At 41.2% G+C, this 17,184-nt stretch overlaps 1 protein-coding gene across 4 annotated transcripts in view; it reads left to right on the forward strand.

Annotated features, from left to right (window-relative positions):
• Positions 1-17,184, forward strand: part of MTUS1 (microtubule associated scaffold protein 1) — a 106,609-nt gene that overhangs the window by 28,760 nt on the left and 60,665 nt on the right. For all 4 annotated transcript variants that reach the window (XM_039349385.1, XM_039349386.1, XM_039349384.1 and 1 more), the window contains one exon: positions 15,916-16,086. In XM_039349385.1, coding sequence (XP_039205319.1) covers positions 15,916-16,086 — 171 coding nt within the window. The remainder of the gene's footprint in view (positions 1-15,915; positions 16,087-17,184) is intronic.

The raw sequence follows: 17,184 nt of genomic DNA on the forward strand, positions 1-17,184 counted from the left end.
AAATTGGTAGCCACGACCATCTCCCCTCTGACAGAAATCAAAGCCATAGAACCAGTACCACAGGAACAACAAGGAAAAGGGTTTTATTCCATTCTGTTCGTGGTTCCCAAAGCCTCAGGAGGATGGAGGGCAATACTGGACTTAATGGGTCTGAATTACTTCTTGACCTACAGAAAGTTCAAGATGCAGACCCTAAAGTCCATTCTCGCCAGTATCAGGAAAGGGGATTTCCTCTCCTCCATAGACCTAACAGAGGTGTACTTACACATCCCAATACTTCCAGAATACCGCAGGTTCCTCCATTTTGTTACGCACACCGGCATTATCAATACAGAGCCCTTCCCTTTGGTCTATCTTCAGCTCCAAGGGTTTTCACAAAGGTCTTGGCAGTCTTGGCGGCTCACCTCAGGATGATGCCAGTGCACGTGCAATGCTATCTAGACGACATTCTAGTTCAGTCCAGTTCCTTCCAGTCGGCCCAGTCAGACCTAGAAGTCACGATACATATCCTTCAGGCTCACGGGTTCTCAGTGAACTTCAAGAAGAACCACACGATCCCCACAAAATGCCTCCTGTTGCCGCGTCTTGACACACAATCAACTGAGTCAAACTCACCACGTCAGGAACGAAGAACTTCCAGTTTTATTTAGTAAAGTAAAGAATTAAAGTCAGCACTGACAACTAGTGCACTCATGTCTTCTTTATACAGTTTACAAAGACCCCGCCTAGCCCACACCCATGCTACCGCCCATGCGCCACCACCCTCTTCCGGACCACCCAACACCCCTATATGGTAATGCATCCGATTAACATGACCTGTGGCTACTGCCTCCTAATGCTTCCCGACGCTTTGGCCGCTTCCCGATGCTTCTGCAGCCTCACAGTCTTAATTAGTGAAAGCGGCTTCCGTCTAGTGTCCTCTCACAGGGATTACGCAACTTCCGTTGATTCCACCAACTGCGCATGCGTTATGCTGTTCGGAATGTCTTGTGCGCATGTACGGCTCCGGCAGTAACATCTGAGCGTCGGAGCGGCTTCTGCGCATGCGCGCCAGCCAGCTGGATGTCGGGCCAGTCTGAGGAGCTTCCGCGCATGCGCACCAACCAGCTGGATGTCGGGCCGGTCGGACGCCATTCCAGGAAGTAGAGGCTTCGCTGATGCAGGTAACCCGAACGGCCTCTACTACGGCCCGACATACTGCCCCCCTTTCACCAAGGCTCCCCCTGAGAAAAAGAGAAGATATGTTATATCGATTCCGTCGCCCCCACCTGTCCAACCCCCGCTGCCCTACTCGATTTCGGTTTTCCAGGGTTGTGAACATGGAATTGTTTAACTAATCGAGGGGCCCTTACATCATCTACCCGTACCCACGTAGCTTCAGATAAAGGGTAGCCCTTCCACCTAATCAAATAATACAATTTACCTCCCTTAATACGGGAGTCGAGTATTTCCTGTACTTCATAATCACCATCACCAACAGGGCCTGGTTCAGCTTCTTTTTGATACATATAAACTGGCTTTACTAAACTGCAATGAAACACCGGATGTACTTTCCCCAACATCCGGGGTAGCTGCAATTGTACAGTGACCGGATTAATGATCTTAACAATCTTAAACGGGCCAAGGTATTTAGGTCCTAATTTTCTGCACGGAACCTTCAGCTTCAGATATTTGGTGGACAAATAAACAAATTGACCCACGACGAACGGCTTACAGGGCTGCCGTTTTTTGTCTGCCTGCAGTTTCATTTGTCCCCCATATTCTACCAGCGCTGTTTTTACAGCCGCCCGATGCTTCTGCAGCCTCACAGTCTTAATTAGTGAAAGCGGCTTCCGTCTAGTGTCCTCTCACAGGGATTGCGCAACTTCCGTTGATTCCACCAACTGCGCATGCGTTATGCTGTTCGGAATGTCTTGTGCGCATGTACGGCTCCGGCAGTAACATCTGAGCGTCGGAGCAGCTTCTGCGCATGCGCGCCAGCCAGCTGGATGTCGGGCCGGTCTGAGCAGCTTCCGCGCATGCGCACCAACCAGCTGGATGTCGGGCCGGTCGGACGCCGTTCCAGGAAGTAGAGGCTTCGCTGATGCAGGTAACCCGAACAGCCTCTACTACGGCCCGAAACCTCCTACATCTTGGGGCAATCATAGATTCGGACCTTTGCAATACTCTTATCTTTTACAGGAACGTCGGGTCAGCATCCAAAAGCTGGTACATCAAGTTCGGAGGGACAAAACAGTGCCCCTGGTACAGCTGTCTCAACTCTTGGGAAAGATGGTTTCTTGCGTGGGGATCGTTCCATGGGCCAGGCTTCACTCAAGAAGCCTTCAATGGTTCCTCCTTTTGTTTCAGAAACAGAACCTCAGTTCCTTCTATGGTGGGCTTCATCTGCAATGACCAAGGGGACCATCTTCAAGGAGCCCCTCAGGCTCACCTTGACCACAGACGCCAGTCTATTCGGTTGGGGTGCCCATCTTCAAACTGATCTGGCCCAGGGACAGTGGTCCCGGTCGGACCTAGCTCACAATATAAATTGGCTTGAACTCAGGGCCATACATTTAGCACTCCAACAGTTTTCCTCCCTAGTGACGGGACAGCACATCCTGATTCTGATGGACAACGTGGCAGCCAAGGCTCACGTCAACAAGCAGGTGGGGACCCGGTCCTGGTAACTCATGCAGGAGGCCTTGGATCTAGGTCTGTGGGCAGAGTCCAACCTGGGGTCCATCAGGGTGGAACACATTTCGGGGGAGGCAAATCGACAAGCAGATTCCCTGAGCAGGGTCTCAGTGGATCACTCGGAGTGGCGACTGTTCAGGGACATCTCGATAAGGTTTGGCTGTCCACTAATAGGATTTATGACGCCACGTGGAGAAATGTCTGCACCTGGTGCATTAAACAAAATCTCAGACCACTCTCGGTTACGATTCCCAATATTTTGGGCTATCTGCTGGAGCGTATGAACAAGGGTCTATCACCTAGTACCATCCGCAGACAGGTTGCGGCTCTGTCAACGGTTCTTACCTGTGACAACTTGGTTCCCTTGTTGCAACATCCGGCAGTTAGTGTTTTCTTAAAAGGGGCGATTAATGCTAGACCGCGCACGGTACATCACTATCCATCTTGGGACCTACCTAAGGTGTTGCAGGCTCTGACCTCTTCTCTGTTTGAAAAAAGGAAAAAAATGGACCCAGGAAATTACAGACCTATCAGCCTGACCTCAATACCTGGGAAGATTCTGGAAAAGATAATCAAACAACGAATCAGCAAACACCTAGAGGCAAACAAAGTCATTACTAAAAGCCAACATGGGTTTGTCGAAAACAGATCATGCCAGACAAATCTTATTGCATTCTTCGACCAAGTGACAAAATTAATGGACCAAGAGAATGCTGTGAATATAATTACTTGGACTTCAGTAAGGCATTTGACAAAGTAGATCACAACCTACTACTCGATAAGATAGAAAAATGTGGGTTAGACAGCATCACCACCAGATGGATTCGTAGCTGGCTGACTAGCCGTACTCAGCATGTGGTCCTCAATGGAACCATACTTACATGGAGGGAAGTGTGTAGTGGGGTGCCCCAGGGCTCTGTTCTAGGCCCAGTGCTCTTCAACATCTTCATCAACGATTTGGACGAGGGGATAGGTGGGGAACTCATCAAATTTGCAGATGACACCAAGCTGGCAGGAATAGCCAACACTCCAGAAGACAGGCTTAAGATACAGGAGGATCTGGATAGACTTGAACACTGGGCGCTATCTTAACAAAATGAAATTCAATGGTGAAAAAAGTAAGGTTCTACATTTAGGTAAGACAAACAAAGGTACAGGTATAATATAGGGCGTACCTTACTCACTAGTAGTAACTGTGAGAGGGACCTCGGAGTCCTAGTGGACAATCACTTAAATATGAGCCAGCAGTGTGCTGCAGCTGCCAAAAAGCCAACACGGTGCTCGGCTGCATTAACAGAGGGATAGAATCAAGATCACGTGAAGTGTTAATACCACTTTACAATGCCTTGGTAAGGCCACACTTGGAATCCAGTTTTGGTCACCACGATATAAAAAAGATGTTGAGACTCTAGAAAGAGTACAGAGAAGAGCAACAAAGATGATTAGGGGACTGGAGGCTAAAACATATAAGGAACGGTTGCTGGAATTGGGTATGTCTAGTTTAAGAGAAGGATGAGGGGGGACATGATAGCGACATTCCAATATTTCAGGGGCTGCCACGAAGAAGAGGGAGTCAAGCTATTTGCCAAAGTGCCTGAAGGCAGGACAAGAAGCAATGGATGGAAATCAGTCAAGGAGAGAAGCAACCTAGAACTAAGGAGAAACTTCCTTACAGTTAGAACAATTAACCAGTGGAACAACCTGCCTCCAGAAGCGGTGAATGTTCCAACACTGGAAGTTTTTAAGAAGAGACTGGACAGCCATTTGTCCAAAATGGTATAGGGTTTCCTGCCTGAGCAGGGAGTTGGACTAGATGACCTCCAAGGTCCCTTCCAACTACATTATTATTACTATTATTATTATTATAGTCAGTGATTAGCTTATCTACCAGTTCTTGAGATGTTCTGTGAAAATTAAAATCCTGACTATCTCAATATAAGAGTATTAGTTCACAATATTGCGATTTTTTTCCTTCGTAGTTTTCTAACCATTATTAACTAGATGGTTGGCCTGGACATGAAAAGCATAGCTTTAAAAACATGTCATCATTTTAAAAGCATGCTAATGACTTGTTATCTAGAAAAACCTGCTTTAATTGGTCTGGCTTTCCCACCCTCTGTAAAATGGGAAGCAGTCAAAAACTATGTGCCTCTCTTTCATGTTCAGACATGCTGTCTCTGTTTGTTTTCCTATCCTGAGCTTTGGTGTAAAGTCTTTAAGTAGCCAATTTAATTCTTCTATTCATAAAAAGGGCTTAGTGGTAGGTAAGCATAGAAAGTGAAAAAAACAATCAACTGTAACCTTGGCTTTTTATACTCTATTGAGACATGTCAAACTTGCGACATCACGTGATGTTGTGCGACGTATCAGGATTGTTTTGCTATTGCCGGCAATGGGGTGGGCGCGGCTTCCGCATGACGCGTCTGGCCCATGGGCCAGCAGTTTGACACCCCTGCTCTATTGTATTAAAAAAAAACACAGTTTATGTGCTCCGTCTAATTTTATATCACCTCTTTTTAAGAAGAAGAGAGAAATACAGTGATCTTAAAAGTAGGGATAGTATATATCATGTTTTGTTTTTGTGGCATTTGCAGTAATGAATTTGGGAGTGTAAACTGGGTTATCTTTTAGATTTCAGCTCTTACTTGAGACAATGGTATGTGCGCCATTCTTCATGATATTTCAATTATTCAATTTATTATATAAATTTCTCCCTTAACCTTGTAGATCTTGCTAGACCCTCACTTTCTGTTTGTCTAGTCATGTTTGACCCTTTTGAGAGAATCTCACTTTGGAATACAGTATAAGCAGTAGGCATTTTCACTGGCAGCTGATTGTACAAGTTCATCTCTATGGATGCTGTCTAAATCTATCTTATTAAGGACTTTTTATCTTATCTACAGATAAGAGAGGATTCCATTATTTCCAATTTAAAAGCCAGTTTCTATAGCCACAGGCAAATATTTTTATGGTAATAGTGGCTACTCTCTAAGATATTGCTTACATCAAGAGAAAAATCTTTGAATTGTATTAATGGATGAAGGAGCATTAAACCTCAGGTTATTACTATTAAGTCTTAGTATTGTTAAGACACAAAGGTTTTCTCCATAATTTTAGATATATCAAAAATAAATGGAATATAATAAAATTGAGCAAATGCCTTCATTTAGCAGTAGAGATAAGTCAGAAACAATTTTCCATAACCTGCTGCACTCCTTAGGCATTCTGGAAAAAAAGATCTGGGATTGGTAGATAGCAGAAAGCATCTGGTTGACCAAGGCTTAATAGAAAATTTGTTTTTAATAAATGTGATAATTCTTGGAAAAGAGAGAGAGCCATCACAGCTAGAGACCTCTTTGATAAAAAGCTCAGCCAAGGAATCTAAATGTCTCCTTTTAATACTAATAGAAGAGTGGATGAAAATTCAAGATCTCAGTTGTGCAGCATTATATTCATTGGCTTCATGTTTTTAATATAATTTAAGGCCTGGGAGCTAAACAAATATTTCTTTTCCCTCGCAGCAGTGCTCAGATATAGCTTGCTAACTGTTAAAAGGCCACATGTTTCAAGCTAAGAGGCATAAGACAGCACGAGCCAATATAGTGCATTCCATCCATAGCTAAAAATTAGCATGGAAAAATTGTTGCAGATACTGTGCAGACTGCTTATTGTTAACGAACGGCTGAAACCAAGCTTGCATGTCTACTTCAAGCTAACCTTTATATTACAGCAGATATCTGAACAGTTCCCCATTTCGGGATCTTGTTAAAGTGTTCTCTAGGAATCTGTGGCTGCTTTCCACTAGCAAGTTCGCTATTTGCATTCTGAATTAGCATTTGTTTTGAAATTACTATCTGGTGCTTACATGGTGTGTGGTTATCATGTTCTGCACTGCTGACAGAAAATCTGACTTTCAGTTATGATTCATTATTTATAGAATAAACTGAGAAGAATTAAATCTAAACATATCCACTGGCATTTGATAATAGGACAAACAGTCCCCCCCCCCCCCCGCATCTCATGATAGCTAAAGAGTTTGGTTCGTGTTGCTGGTTAAAGCTAAACATGACATCTTCCGTCTCCCTGGGGAGATACCATTTCAACCAGGATGAAACAGTGACTTCAACTTTTCTCTTGGGTTGATTTTTCTGTTCAAGATATACCCATGTTAATATGCTTTAGTAGTTCAACTAAACATTTTAAGCATTTGTGGATTTAATAACTTTTCACTAGCCAGGCTAGTTAGCGCTTTCTAAAAATTTGTCTTGTGAGTAGCACAGAAAGATTATCAAGTAGGAAGACAATGATATTAAGACATTAGTTAAGGAAAAGAAAAAGAAGTATTGCTACGGTTTAAGTTTATGCTACATACTATATTTCTTCCTTTTACTATGTTTGAATTGTCCTTGTTATAATGCTTTATATGTTTTGGCTCCTGTTTTTCAAAACTCATTTCTCTGAAGGGAATTTATAAACTCCATTCAGGCCAATCATGATTTTCTCAATCTACCTCTTACTCTTGCTTCATTCACACTTCCTCCTCACAGAAGTATTCCTCAACTTATGACATTTGTTTAATAATGGTTCAAAGTTATAATGACCTTGGAAAAAAATGATAGGATTCAGTTATATGACAACTTGTTTTATAATCACACCAACCTATGAAGGAAATTCTGTCCTAAATTGCGGTTATAAGTCAAGTACTACCTATATTTGTTTTGCTTTTAAGTCCTAATTCTTTTTCTCTAGATGTCCAGACCACTTTGGGAAACTTGACTATATCTCTTTTCTTGTTTACTACACACACACACACACACACACACCATTTCTACTGCATTCGTTTTTTTCAATTTCATATAACAAAATGGACTGAAGTACTTTCTCCCTATATTTGTTTTGCTACTAACTCCTCATTCTTTTTTTTCTAGATGTTCAAACTAGTTCTGATACTTGACCATATTTCTTCTTGTTTACTGCACATACACACACTCCATTTGCCACTTTTTTCCTCAAAAGGAAAAAATATATAAACCACATGCTTCTGTATACTTCGTTACATGAAAGTGAAAAAAGCTGGCAGGAATAGCCAACACTCTAGAAGATAAGCTTAAGATACAGAAGGATCTTGACCAACTTGAACATTGGAACCTATCTAAGAAAATGAAATTCAGTGGTGAGAAAAGTAAGGTTCTTTTTTCCGTCAGACAAATCTATTCAGTTTGTTATATACTTTATCTAAATCAACAAATATATAACATTTCTTTTGTACATTCATATGTTTTTCAGGGAGCTGAGAAAAAGCAAAAATGTGATCTTCATGCCCACTGCCCAGCACAAACAGCCATAATGAATGTCCCAGATTTTGTTCATTGTAATTTTTCACACCATTTCAAGTACAATTTTTCCCAGGAATATTTAATAAGCTAATCCTCTTGTAGCTTTTGTATTGCATTAGTTCCCTTTCCTTTTGGATTAAGTGAACAATAACAACATTCTTCCAATTGTCAGGCATAGTTTTAGTCTTCACATACATATTAAGCTAGTTGCACAGCCACTATAAGCAAACTGCACCAATATTTTACCAATTTTTATTTTTTATTTATTTTTCACATTTCTGTACTGTCAGTTTCCCTCAGAGAGGGGCTCGGGTATACAATAAAATATTAAAATATAAAACACTATATATAAAAGTTAAAGAAATTACAAAAATAAGAGGAGGCAAGAAATTAAAATTATTTAAAAGGTGAAGGGCGGGCTTTCAGGGGGCTGACTACTCCCACAGCTGTGTGCTCCATAGGTTTCCTACATGAGGCCAGAGAACCATGCCCTGTTAACTCCTTTTCAGAAGGCCAGGTAAGAAAGTTCCTCAGGGCAGGGTCAATGGCAGAGAAGGTTCTCTTCCTAGACTTCACCAGTCTAGGAATACTTTAACTGATAGGGTCTGCAACATACCTTCTCTACCTGGGGCAGCCGAGGACCACCTGCATTTTTTCACCATTCCACAATGCATTATTTTCTTACATCCCATTGAAGTAATTCAGCATACTTTTATTGCATTCTATGTCATAATTCTTTTCATTACATTTAAAATTTTCTACATCCTCTTTCTTACCTCAATGCATGTAAAAAGGGGGCAGAGATTTGCTGTCACAGTCATGGCTGTCATCTTGACTTTTTGTTAACCATACCCTGCAGACACGTCTGCTTATACTGTATCCAATTGCCACTCAGTTTCTTGGGGTAGTAAGTTTATCTTCTAATACTCTCTCATACAGGACTTCTAATTTTGCTTCCTGCAGTCATTTCTGTTTTAACTTTAGATTTTTTCTTTTCTTTCCTTTTCTTCCATCTCCATTCATTCCCAAAGATTCACTCCTGATACCAATATATTCAGATTCTCTTATCACTGATTTTCTTCACTAATTCTTTCATCATAAGCTGCAAATCATGTTTTTATTACTTTTCCATCTTTACATGTGAATATACTTAGGCTTAAACCAGCGGTTCTCAACCTATGGGTCGCGACCCCATTTGGGGTCGATCGACCATTTTATGGGGATCGCCAAACAATGCGATCCACCATTTCCCCCCCTCGGGGGGGGCGCCGCGCATGGGGGGGCCGCCGCGCATGCATGCTGTGCATGGGGGCGGCGCTGTGCATGGGGGCGGTGCCGCGCATGCGCACCGCACATGCGCGGCGCCGCGCATGTGTAGCGCGTTCGTGTGATGGGGTCACCATCACACAAACGTTGAGAAACGCTGGCTTAAACTATGTAGTTAATCAAAATGATTTCTTAAGCAGATGCTCCCCAGGCAGTTGTAATTCTCAATCTTTCTTGGGTCTCCGACTAGCCGAATTGCTATTTCTCTTCTCTTTTCTCCATTTATCTATTCCTGGCAGCTTACCAAATATTTTTCTTTTTTCCCCAGTTACATTAGATTGCATTAGTTCAGTATATTGTGGAAACTTCCCCAGAATTCATTTCTATTTGTTCCTTTATCATCATTTTCAGAAGTGTATCATAAACTGTCACCACGCTGTTGGTTCCTACTTTCATCTACACCCACAATTCATCAGTTCATATTTTGTGATCTAACTTTTAATTCATAATTGAATGTACTTTCATCTCCTTGGATTCGTTTTGCAGACACACAGCATACCCATTTTCCTCCCTTTCACCTTTTAATTTGTGATTTTTACTGTTTACTCCCTTTACATTCTAAGTCACATTCTGCCCCGTGTAATGGGTCATTGCCAGATGGGTATATTGATATTGACTTCTAACACCTGTGGTTGATTTAATCAACTGATAGTTTCACATAATGCTTTTTTTTTTAAAGTATAGACTGGTTCTCTTCCACAATAATCAATGCAGCATTACACATTCTTTGCTCAATGTAAGAATAGAATTAGTCAGTTTAAGCATGTTAAGTCCAATAGGCTAAATCTGTTTATGTTATTCTATGCATGTTGAGCTTTCTAATATAGAGATTGCCTTGCAAGCCAACATCCTGCTGTGCATATCCTACCAGCAAGGAGATACATGCTTTCAGGCCAGAAATAAGATAGTCTGAACCATGTTTGTATCAGGTTGCAGGTGGAGTGTAGCAGGCAGGGTCTGTGTAAATTGAAGGTTAACAAGATCCCAGAAATAGGATTGCAGTCTGCCAAAGTGTATGAGAAGAAGAAACAAACCAATCCTATGCAATTTACGGAAATATAAAACCTGGCTCTTAAAGGCACAACTTTAAGTCTGAAATAGAAGGGACAGAGAATTTAATGTGAAATATCATACAGGTATCTAATTGTCCCAATACAATTCAGGTTAGGAATACATCTACATCAGTGTGGAATTCAAATAGGTGAACAACCAGTTCTCTATGTGGATGCCACTTCCGGAAGTCCATTCTAGACCTGGGCAACAAATTGGCTACCGGTTTTGCCGAACTGGTGCAAACCGGCTGAATCCCACCACTAATCTACATGTTCCTTTAGTGAGATTTCTGTAAACCTTTCAATTCTAATGATTCAAAATAGATTTCCATTAGCTGATGTATACAAAGAGGAAAGTTAGAAGCCCGGTAGAATTTTAATTCTTGATAAATTTGCTTTATTTATTCCGTGTGTGTGTGTGTGTGTGTGTGTGTGTGTGTGTGTGTGTGTGTGTGTGTGTGTTTGGATGGCTGGATAGACAGATCCAACACAATGGAGTCCTTAACATTCAATAATCAGCTCAAGAATGAAACTTTTACCATACAATACTTTTATGCAGTATTCAGTGTACTTTTATTTTTAATGTTATATTCATCTCTGGATGAAAAATCAGATAGTTTTCTGCTTGTAATATTGACATCCTAAATTTTAAATAATATTGATAAGATATTTTTGCTTTTCTATTTCCTACATACTAAGTTATCTAAATATCAGAATGTCAATAGTTTTTCAATTAATATTGCATAAATGTCATTGTATTAAAACAATTCAATACAATGTAGTAAGATTTATAACAATATAATAAAAAGGAGCAAACATCAAATTTCCCAGCATCTGATCTAGGCTAATACAGGTAATCCCCGAGTTACGAGCATTCACTTAACGCTCGTTCGACGTTATGTGATGAGCGCCCCCTAGTGCTTATGAGCAACTCCCAAAGTTATGAATATTGCAGCACCACAGCAGTCATTCACCCTTACGAGCTACTTCGCAGCAACTATTTTCCCCCTCCATTCCTCACAACTGCTTCCCTGGAGACTTGCTTCCTGTTGCGCCAGACTTACTTACCTTGCAAAAATCCTCTCTGCCACGGTTTCTTTCCCTTTGAAGGAGAGGAGAGTCGGCTTGGAAATGTTTTTTTGCACCAAGAATGGAAGTTTCTGGAGTCCGTGATCTTGAGCGAGTGTTTGAAGTTGAGTCAAATCCCGGACCTCAGAAACTTTCATTCTTTATGCAAAAGGTGCCTGTCTCCTGCTCCTGCTCCTGCCCCCAACTCCTTTCTGCCTGACAGCAAGCCTGAAGCCTTCAACTGAGGGAGAAGGCCCCTCACACCCCTGTCCAGCCCGCCGGGGCTTGCCATGCTTGGGGAGAAAGTGACCCCATTGTCTCCGGAGCCTCAGAGCCCTCCTCCAAGCAGCCCAGAATGGAGGCTGGGGGAGGATTCTGCATGCCTCTGGAGGTTGGATGTAGCCCTCAGAGAATTGCTCCAAGCTGCTGCTGCCCAGACCGGAACTTTCAAGGGCCTGATCCAAACCTCATAGGTGTTTTCCTAGCTATTTGCACCAGGAACGGAGGTTGGGGGGACTTCTACATGCCTCTGGAGGTTGGATCCAGCCCTCGGAGGACTGCTTATTATTTGCTGCCTGGAACTGAGCTGCTGCTGCCTGGAACTGAGCTCTGGAGGCATGCAGAAGCCCCCCCCCCCACACACACCTCTGTTCCTGGCACAAATGGCTAGGAAAATGCCTCTGAAGCTTGGATCCGCTTCCGCTTTCCAGTCCTGATCAGGCTGTAGGGGGGCTGCAGAAGCGTTTGCTGGCCTCAAATCCAGGGTGGCAGTGGCTTGGAAAAGGCCTTCAAAGCCCACAGGGATATGCGGAAGCGTTCCCCAGCCTCAAATCCGGGCAGCAACAGGAACCACGGCAGAGAGGAAATGGATCTTTTCCAGGTGAGTCCAGCACAGCAGGGAGGGAGGGGGAAGCATGTGGTATCTTAGTGGGTTGGGGAGGCCTTGGGGGCCTGTTCCAGCACTAGGTCCTCCATGGCCTTCCCCACCCTAAGATACCTCATGTTCGCTTAATGAGCCGTGTGCGTTTTAACGAGCAAGGGAGTGATCTCGTACCTCGAAGAGATTCACTCTATGAGTTTTCAAGTTACAAGTGGAACAGGCAGACTCCATTACACTCGTAACTTGAGGACTACCTGTAATTAAATGCATTTTTTTTTCTAGAGGTCATTTCTGCTCATCAAGAAAACTTCAAGAAAGCACTCAGGTTTATAGGAAATCTATCTTAATCTGTGCCATACAATCTGGATCCCATAAATGCCTTTACCAGTTTTTGACTGGCAAATATACACTTTCCTTCTGTAAGAGCATGCTTGAAAAAAGAAAATTCTTTCTGATGTCACATTGATTTTTGAAGCAGAGGGAGGATGAAAGAGTATTTCTTAGGCTACACTGATGTTCAAAGACATTTTTAAAGCCATGCTGCTGCTTACTTCTTTTTTTGCTGGAATTTAGTGGGATGAGATAATAAGCTTCTTACTGTGTTCAGGATAACTTCTTCCCCACAGCATAAAAGCATCAGATTTCCATGCTTCTCTGCCTGGAGAAAATCTCAGATTTGTTAACTTCTGTACCCTTTGCTCAGGATAAGGATGTTTTTTATAGTTTTCATTGTATACCTCTCTACATTATACTTCTGTTTTTTCAGTCATTATTTAACAAAAAGACAAGCCATATTAGATCTGTGACTGTATGTGAGAGGACATGTCTTTAATGCAATATCATTCATACAATAAGTGTAGTCACTTACGTAGTTCTAGCATTGTGAAACTAAACTGCCTTCAGTTATGCTTCTTTTCCTGTCGTATCTAAAGGATTACTTTGATGGCTCGTGGCTGCTTTTGGCAATGTATGGCCTTTTGTGATCTAAAATATTTATATTTAATACTTTGTTCTTAGGTAGGTTTTGCCCACAGCATAATTTCTTTTGCAACATTTCTTGGAACTTTAAATAAAATGATCGTTATTTTCTAATATACAACTTTGAAAATTCATTCTTCAGATTTCTGCTGAGCTCTATGTAATTGCAATGTATGTTAAATTGAAGAGTTTATAAATGAATGTGACGAACTTCTGTGAAGAATAGAAGTAGTCCTTGATTTACAACCATTCATTTAATGACTGTTTGAAGTTATAACAGCTCTGGAAAAAAAGTAATTTACAACTAGTCCTTGGACTTATGACCCTACCAGTATTCCTGTGGTTACATGATCACAATTCGGTCACTTGGCAACTAACATGTTTTTACAAAAGCTGCAGCATCCTAGTGTCAGGTGATCACTATTTGCGATCTTTGCAACCAGCTTCTGACAAGCAAAGTCAGTGGGGGAAGCCAGACAACTGCATGATTCACTTAAAAACCTTGGCAAAAAGTCATAAAATCAGTTGTGAGACTCACCTTGCTTAGCAATGGAAATTCTGGTCCCAATTATGGCTGTAAGTCGATGACTACCTATACTTGAATTGAAAAAAAAAATTAAATACTTTTTGTCAAACGCCCTTACACTCATTTACAATAGGTAACTTTTTATCTTGTTGAACTTACCTGCCTGGCAGCTTGCTTGCTTAAATACATTTTTGTTTCTAGGCAGGATAAGAATTTTGTGAGAAGAAATGTACACTTCTCCATGTGATGTTTTATTTTTCAGTGTAAGATTCCTAAACCTCACTTAAAGGAGTTTTTTTCCTCTAAATGGGTAAAGGGGGAGGCAGACATACTTGATTCTCAAAAACAGACCAAGAAGAAGAAAGGGAATGAACCAGGTCTGCAAAAAGCAAGACCTATGAAGATATGAAAAAGTGCTGTGAACACTTGCGTACAGTGTAGTAGTCTACATATGTATACTTCTTGTCTGGGCAACCAGATTAACTAAGTCATCATTTTTTCCCCATCCTTTTTCTTCCAGTCTTTTTCATGACTTTGTGTATTTTACAATATAACCTTGAGGGTAGGAAATTTTATTACATTTTATTTATTTAAAGAATTTGTTAGACTGCCCTACTTTCAGTTTGTGACATAGTACATCAATAAAAGTGCAAACTAATAAAATACAGTCAGTGCATAGTTGAGGCTGGGCATAATAAAACTGGGAGCTTGTTGGCTTGACTAGTGAGATAAATCTATTTTAAATAAATAAAATAAATAGCGACTATGTGGTCTGATTTTAACAACGTACCCTATCTGCATTTTTTTTACTAATTATTCAGAACAACTAGCTTTATTCTTCACTAAATTGATGCCAATTTTTTAAGAAGAACTTTGACTTGGGGATGGGAAAAATGTAAATGCCTGCACAGATGTTTAAGGACCTACCATAATAAATTAATTAGGCTATTAGTAAAAGATGCTTTTACCAAATTGCTTTCCAAGTGTCTGTCTTATAATACCACCTGGTGTTGAGGAGAGTAATAGCAGTACAATATTTTCCACTTTTGTAGTAATTGATCACATACGTTTGAGATGGTAAATACTCCCTTTCAAATGAGCTCTTTAGTGGTTGGCTTAAATTCCTTCAGGTAGACTGGAAATGTTCAGTCCTAGAATGGTATAATTCCTTCCGATAATTGAATCATGGAAATAAATGAATGTCTGCAATTAGCAATGTTTGATTGATGTTGCTGCTTATTGAAAGAAGAAAGAAAAGCATTCCTGACCATCCTTTTTTATCTTCAACAAAAGAGGTTGTAAAAAAGTTATTAATACTCTACTCTGTTTTAATTTATTTAACAAATGGAATAGACCATTCTTCCTGAAAAAGATGTCTTTCAAATCTGATAAGATATGTCTCTCATAACGCCCCCAGCCAGCATAGCTCTTGACCACATAGGATGATTATGCTTGTTATCCACCCCATGTGGAAATAATTGACAGCTTTTGTAAAGTACATTTGTACTTCACTGAGAAAAAACACGGGGGGGGGGAGTTATGGGGAATCCGGAGCTGTAGCTGATCGCATTCTTCATCATTGTTCGCTATAATGATTGAGCTGAAAAAAGTTATGTATAGAATCATTGGGAGCCCATCAGATCAAGTAATCTGGCCTACCAAATAGCCATGAAATTAATAATATTCTTGTCCATATAGCAAGATACCTATGAAGGTAAACCTACGTTCTGAGTTTCTGCAGAATTCATGGTAGGAAGTCCTAGATGACAAAAATAATTTAGACATCATTGCCTTTAATGCAAATTTAGCTGATTTCCCTTGATTTTGCCTGCTAATTATTATACTAATGCAAACAAAACAAAAAATATGCCTGTTAGCTGTGCTGAAGTGCAAATGCCTAACCTAGTTCTCCTTTGCTGTAACTTGCTTCTTAAATGTCCTAATGTAGTAGGTTACCTGGCAGGAGAAGATAAACTTGGAGTATTGTTTTAAAATGATTGAATTGTTTTAGAAAGTGCTGTTGCTTTATTTAGGAAGTAGCATTATTGCTGACATCTCTCTTTATGCTGGCAGGAGTAGGAACTCCCAGGGGAAGGCTTACTACTGTGAAGGCCTTATCGGGATCTTCATCTAGTTCTGGCCTCAGTTCAAAGGTGCCGGTCAGAGAACCAGGACTTCGGAGAACCTCTAGCATCTCTTCAGTCAGCAGCACTCAGAGTGACCAAAGCACTTTCAGCAATAATTGTAAGTCCATTTTGGAGATTATTGTTTGTTTAACAAATAACTGAATAAAACCTATTGTGGTTCATTATAACTGCTTTTTTCCTCAGCTAAAAGTGGTCCCTGGTAATTCCAGAATGCCAAACATTCAAACTCCTACATTGCAACACCACTCAATAGCTTTAGACCAGTGGTTCTCAACCTTTCTAATGCCGTGACCCCATAATACAGTTCCCCATGTTGTGGTGACCCCCAAGTGGGTGTGGCCACCAATAAGAGGGAGTAGGACAGCTAGGGAAAAGGGAAAAAAATGGCGGACAGCGTGGTTTGGCGACCTCCGTGAAATGGTCATTTGACCCCAAATGGGGTCCCGACCCACAGGTTGAGAACCACTGCTTTAGACAGTGTTTTGGCTCAAATAATTTAGATCAAATTTATCCTTCTCATTTTATAGGCTTCCTAAAAGGCTGTTATTCACAAGGATTGATGAATGCTTAGAAATGGCTGGTTGATATACAGAAGGAATTAATGTTGCAAACCTTCTAATGAACGTTATTGTTTTATTACTGCTTTGAAATGAGTAAATTAAGCAATGTATAGATTTGCCAATGGCAAGATTGGTGTGCCATATTAAAGAAACTCAAACCTGTCATATAGGGAAGAGCGATCTTGGGCTAAAATGTATGAGCTAGGGAGGCAAGCAGTACTTTTCCCTTGCGATTTTGAACCACCATCCCCCCTCTCCCTCCCGTGTGCAATGCTTTTTAAAAGAACAGCCCTGCGATTTAAGTTTTGCAGCATGCTTTTCTCCTAACCACAGATTGGCTCTGAATTGACAGCCATGTTGGCTCCCTTGCCTGCCCACCGGTTGGTCTGTTTATTTCAGTGCCTGAATCACCTAAGGAGGTTGTAAATAGTCTGTGCAATTCTATCCTTGCTGCTAACAAAGGAAAGGGTTTTGCTTCTTAACAAAGAAATGTCATGGTTTCCAGTTCCAGATTTAAGATCCAACAACGAATGACCTTTTCTTAAGTCTGATTTGCTAGTTGGATTAAGCTGCTCTTGTTTCCTGCCTTGAAGCTTACTATTCTCTCTACCTCCCACCCACCCCCGCCCATCCTC

Source organism: Crotalus tigris, unplaced genomic scaffold (assembly GCF_016545835.1).
Source record: "Crotalus tigris isolate CLP2741 ecotype Arizona unplaced genomic scaffold, ASM1654583v1 scf7180000018268.1906537, whole genome shotgun sequence".
Classification (NCBI taxonomy): Eukaryota; Metazoa; Chordata; class Lepidosauria; order Squamata; family Viperidae; genus Crotalus; species Crotalus tigris.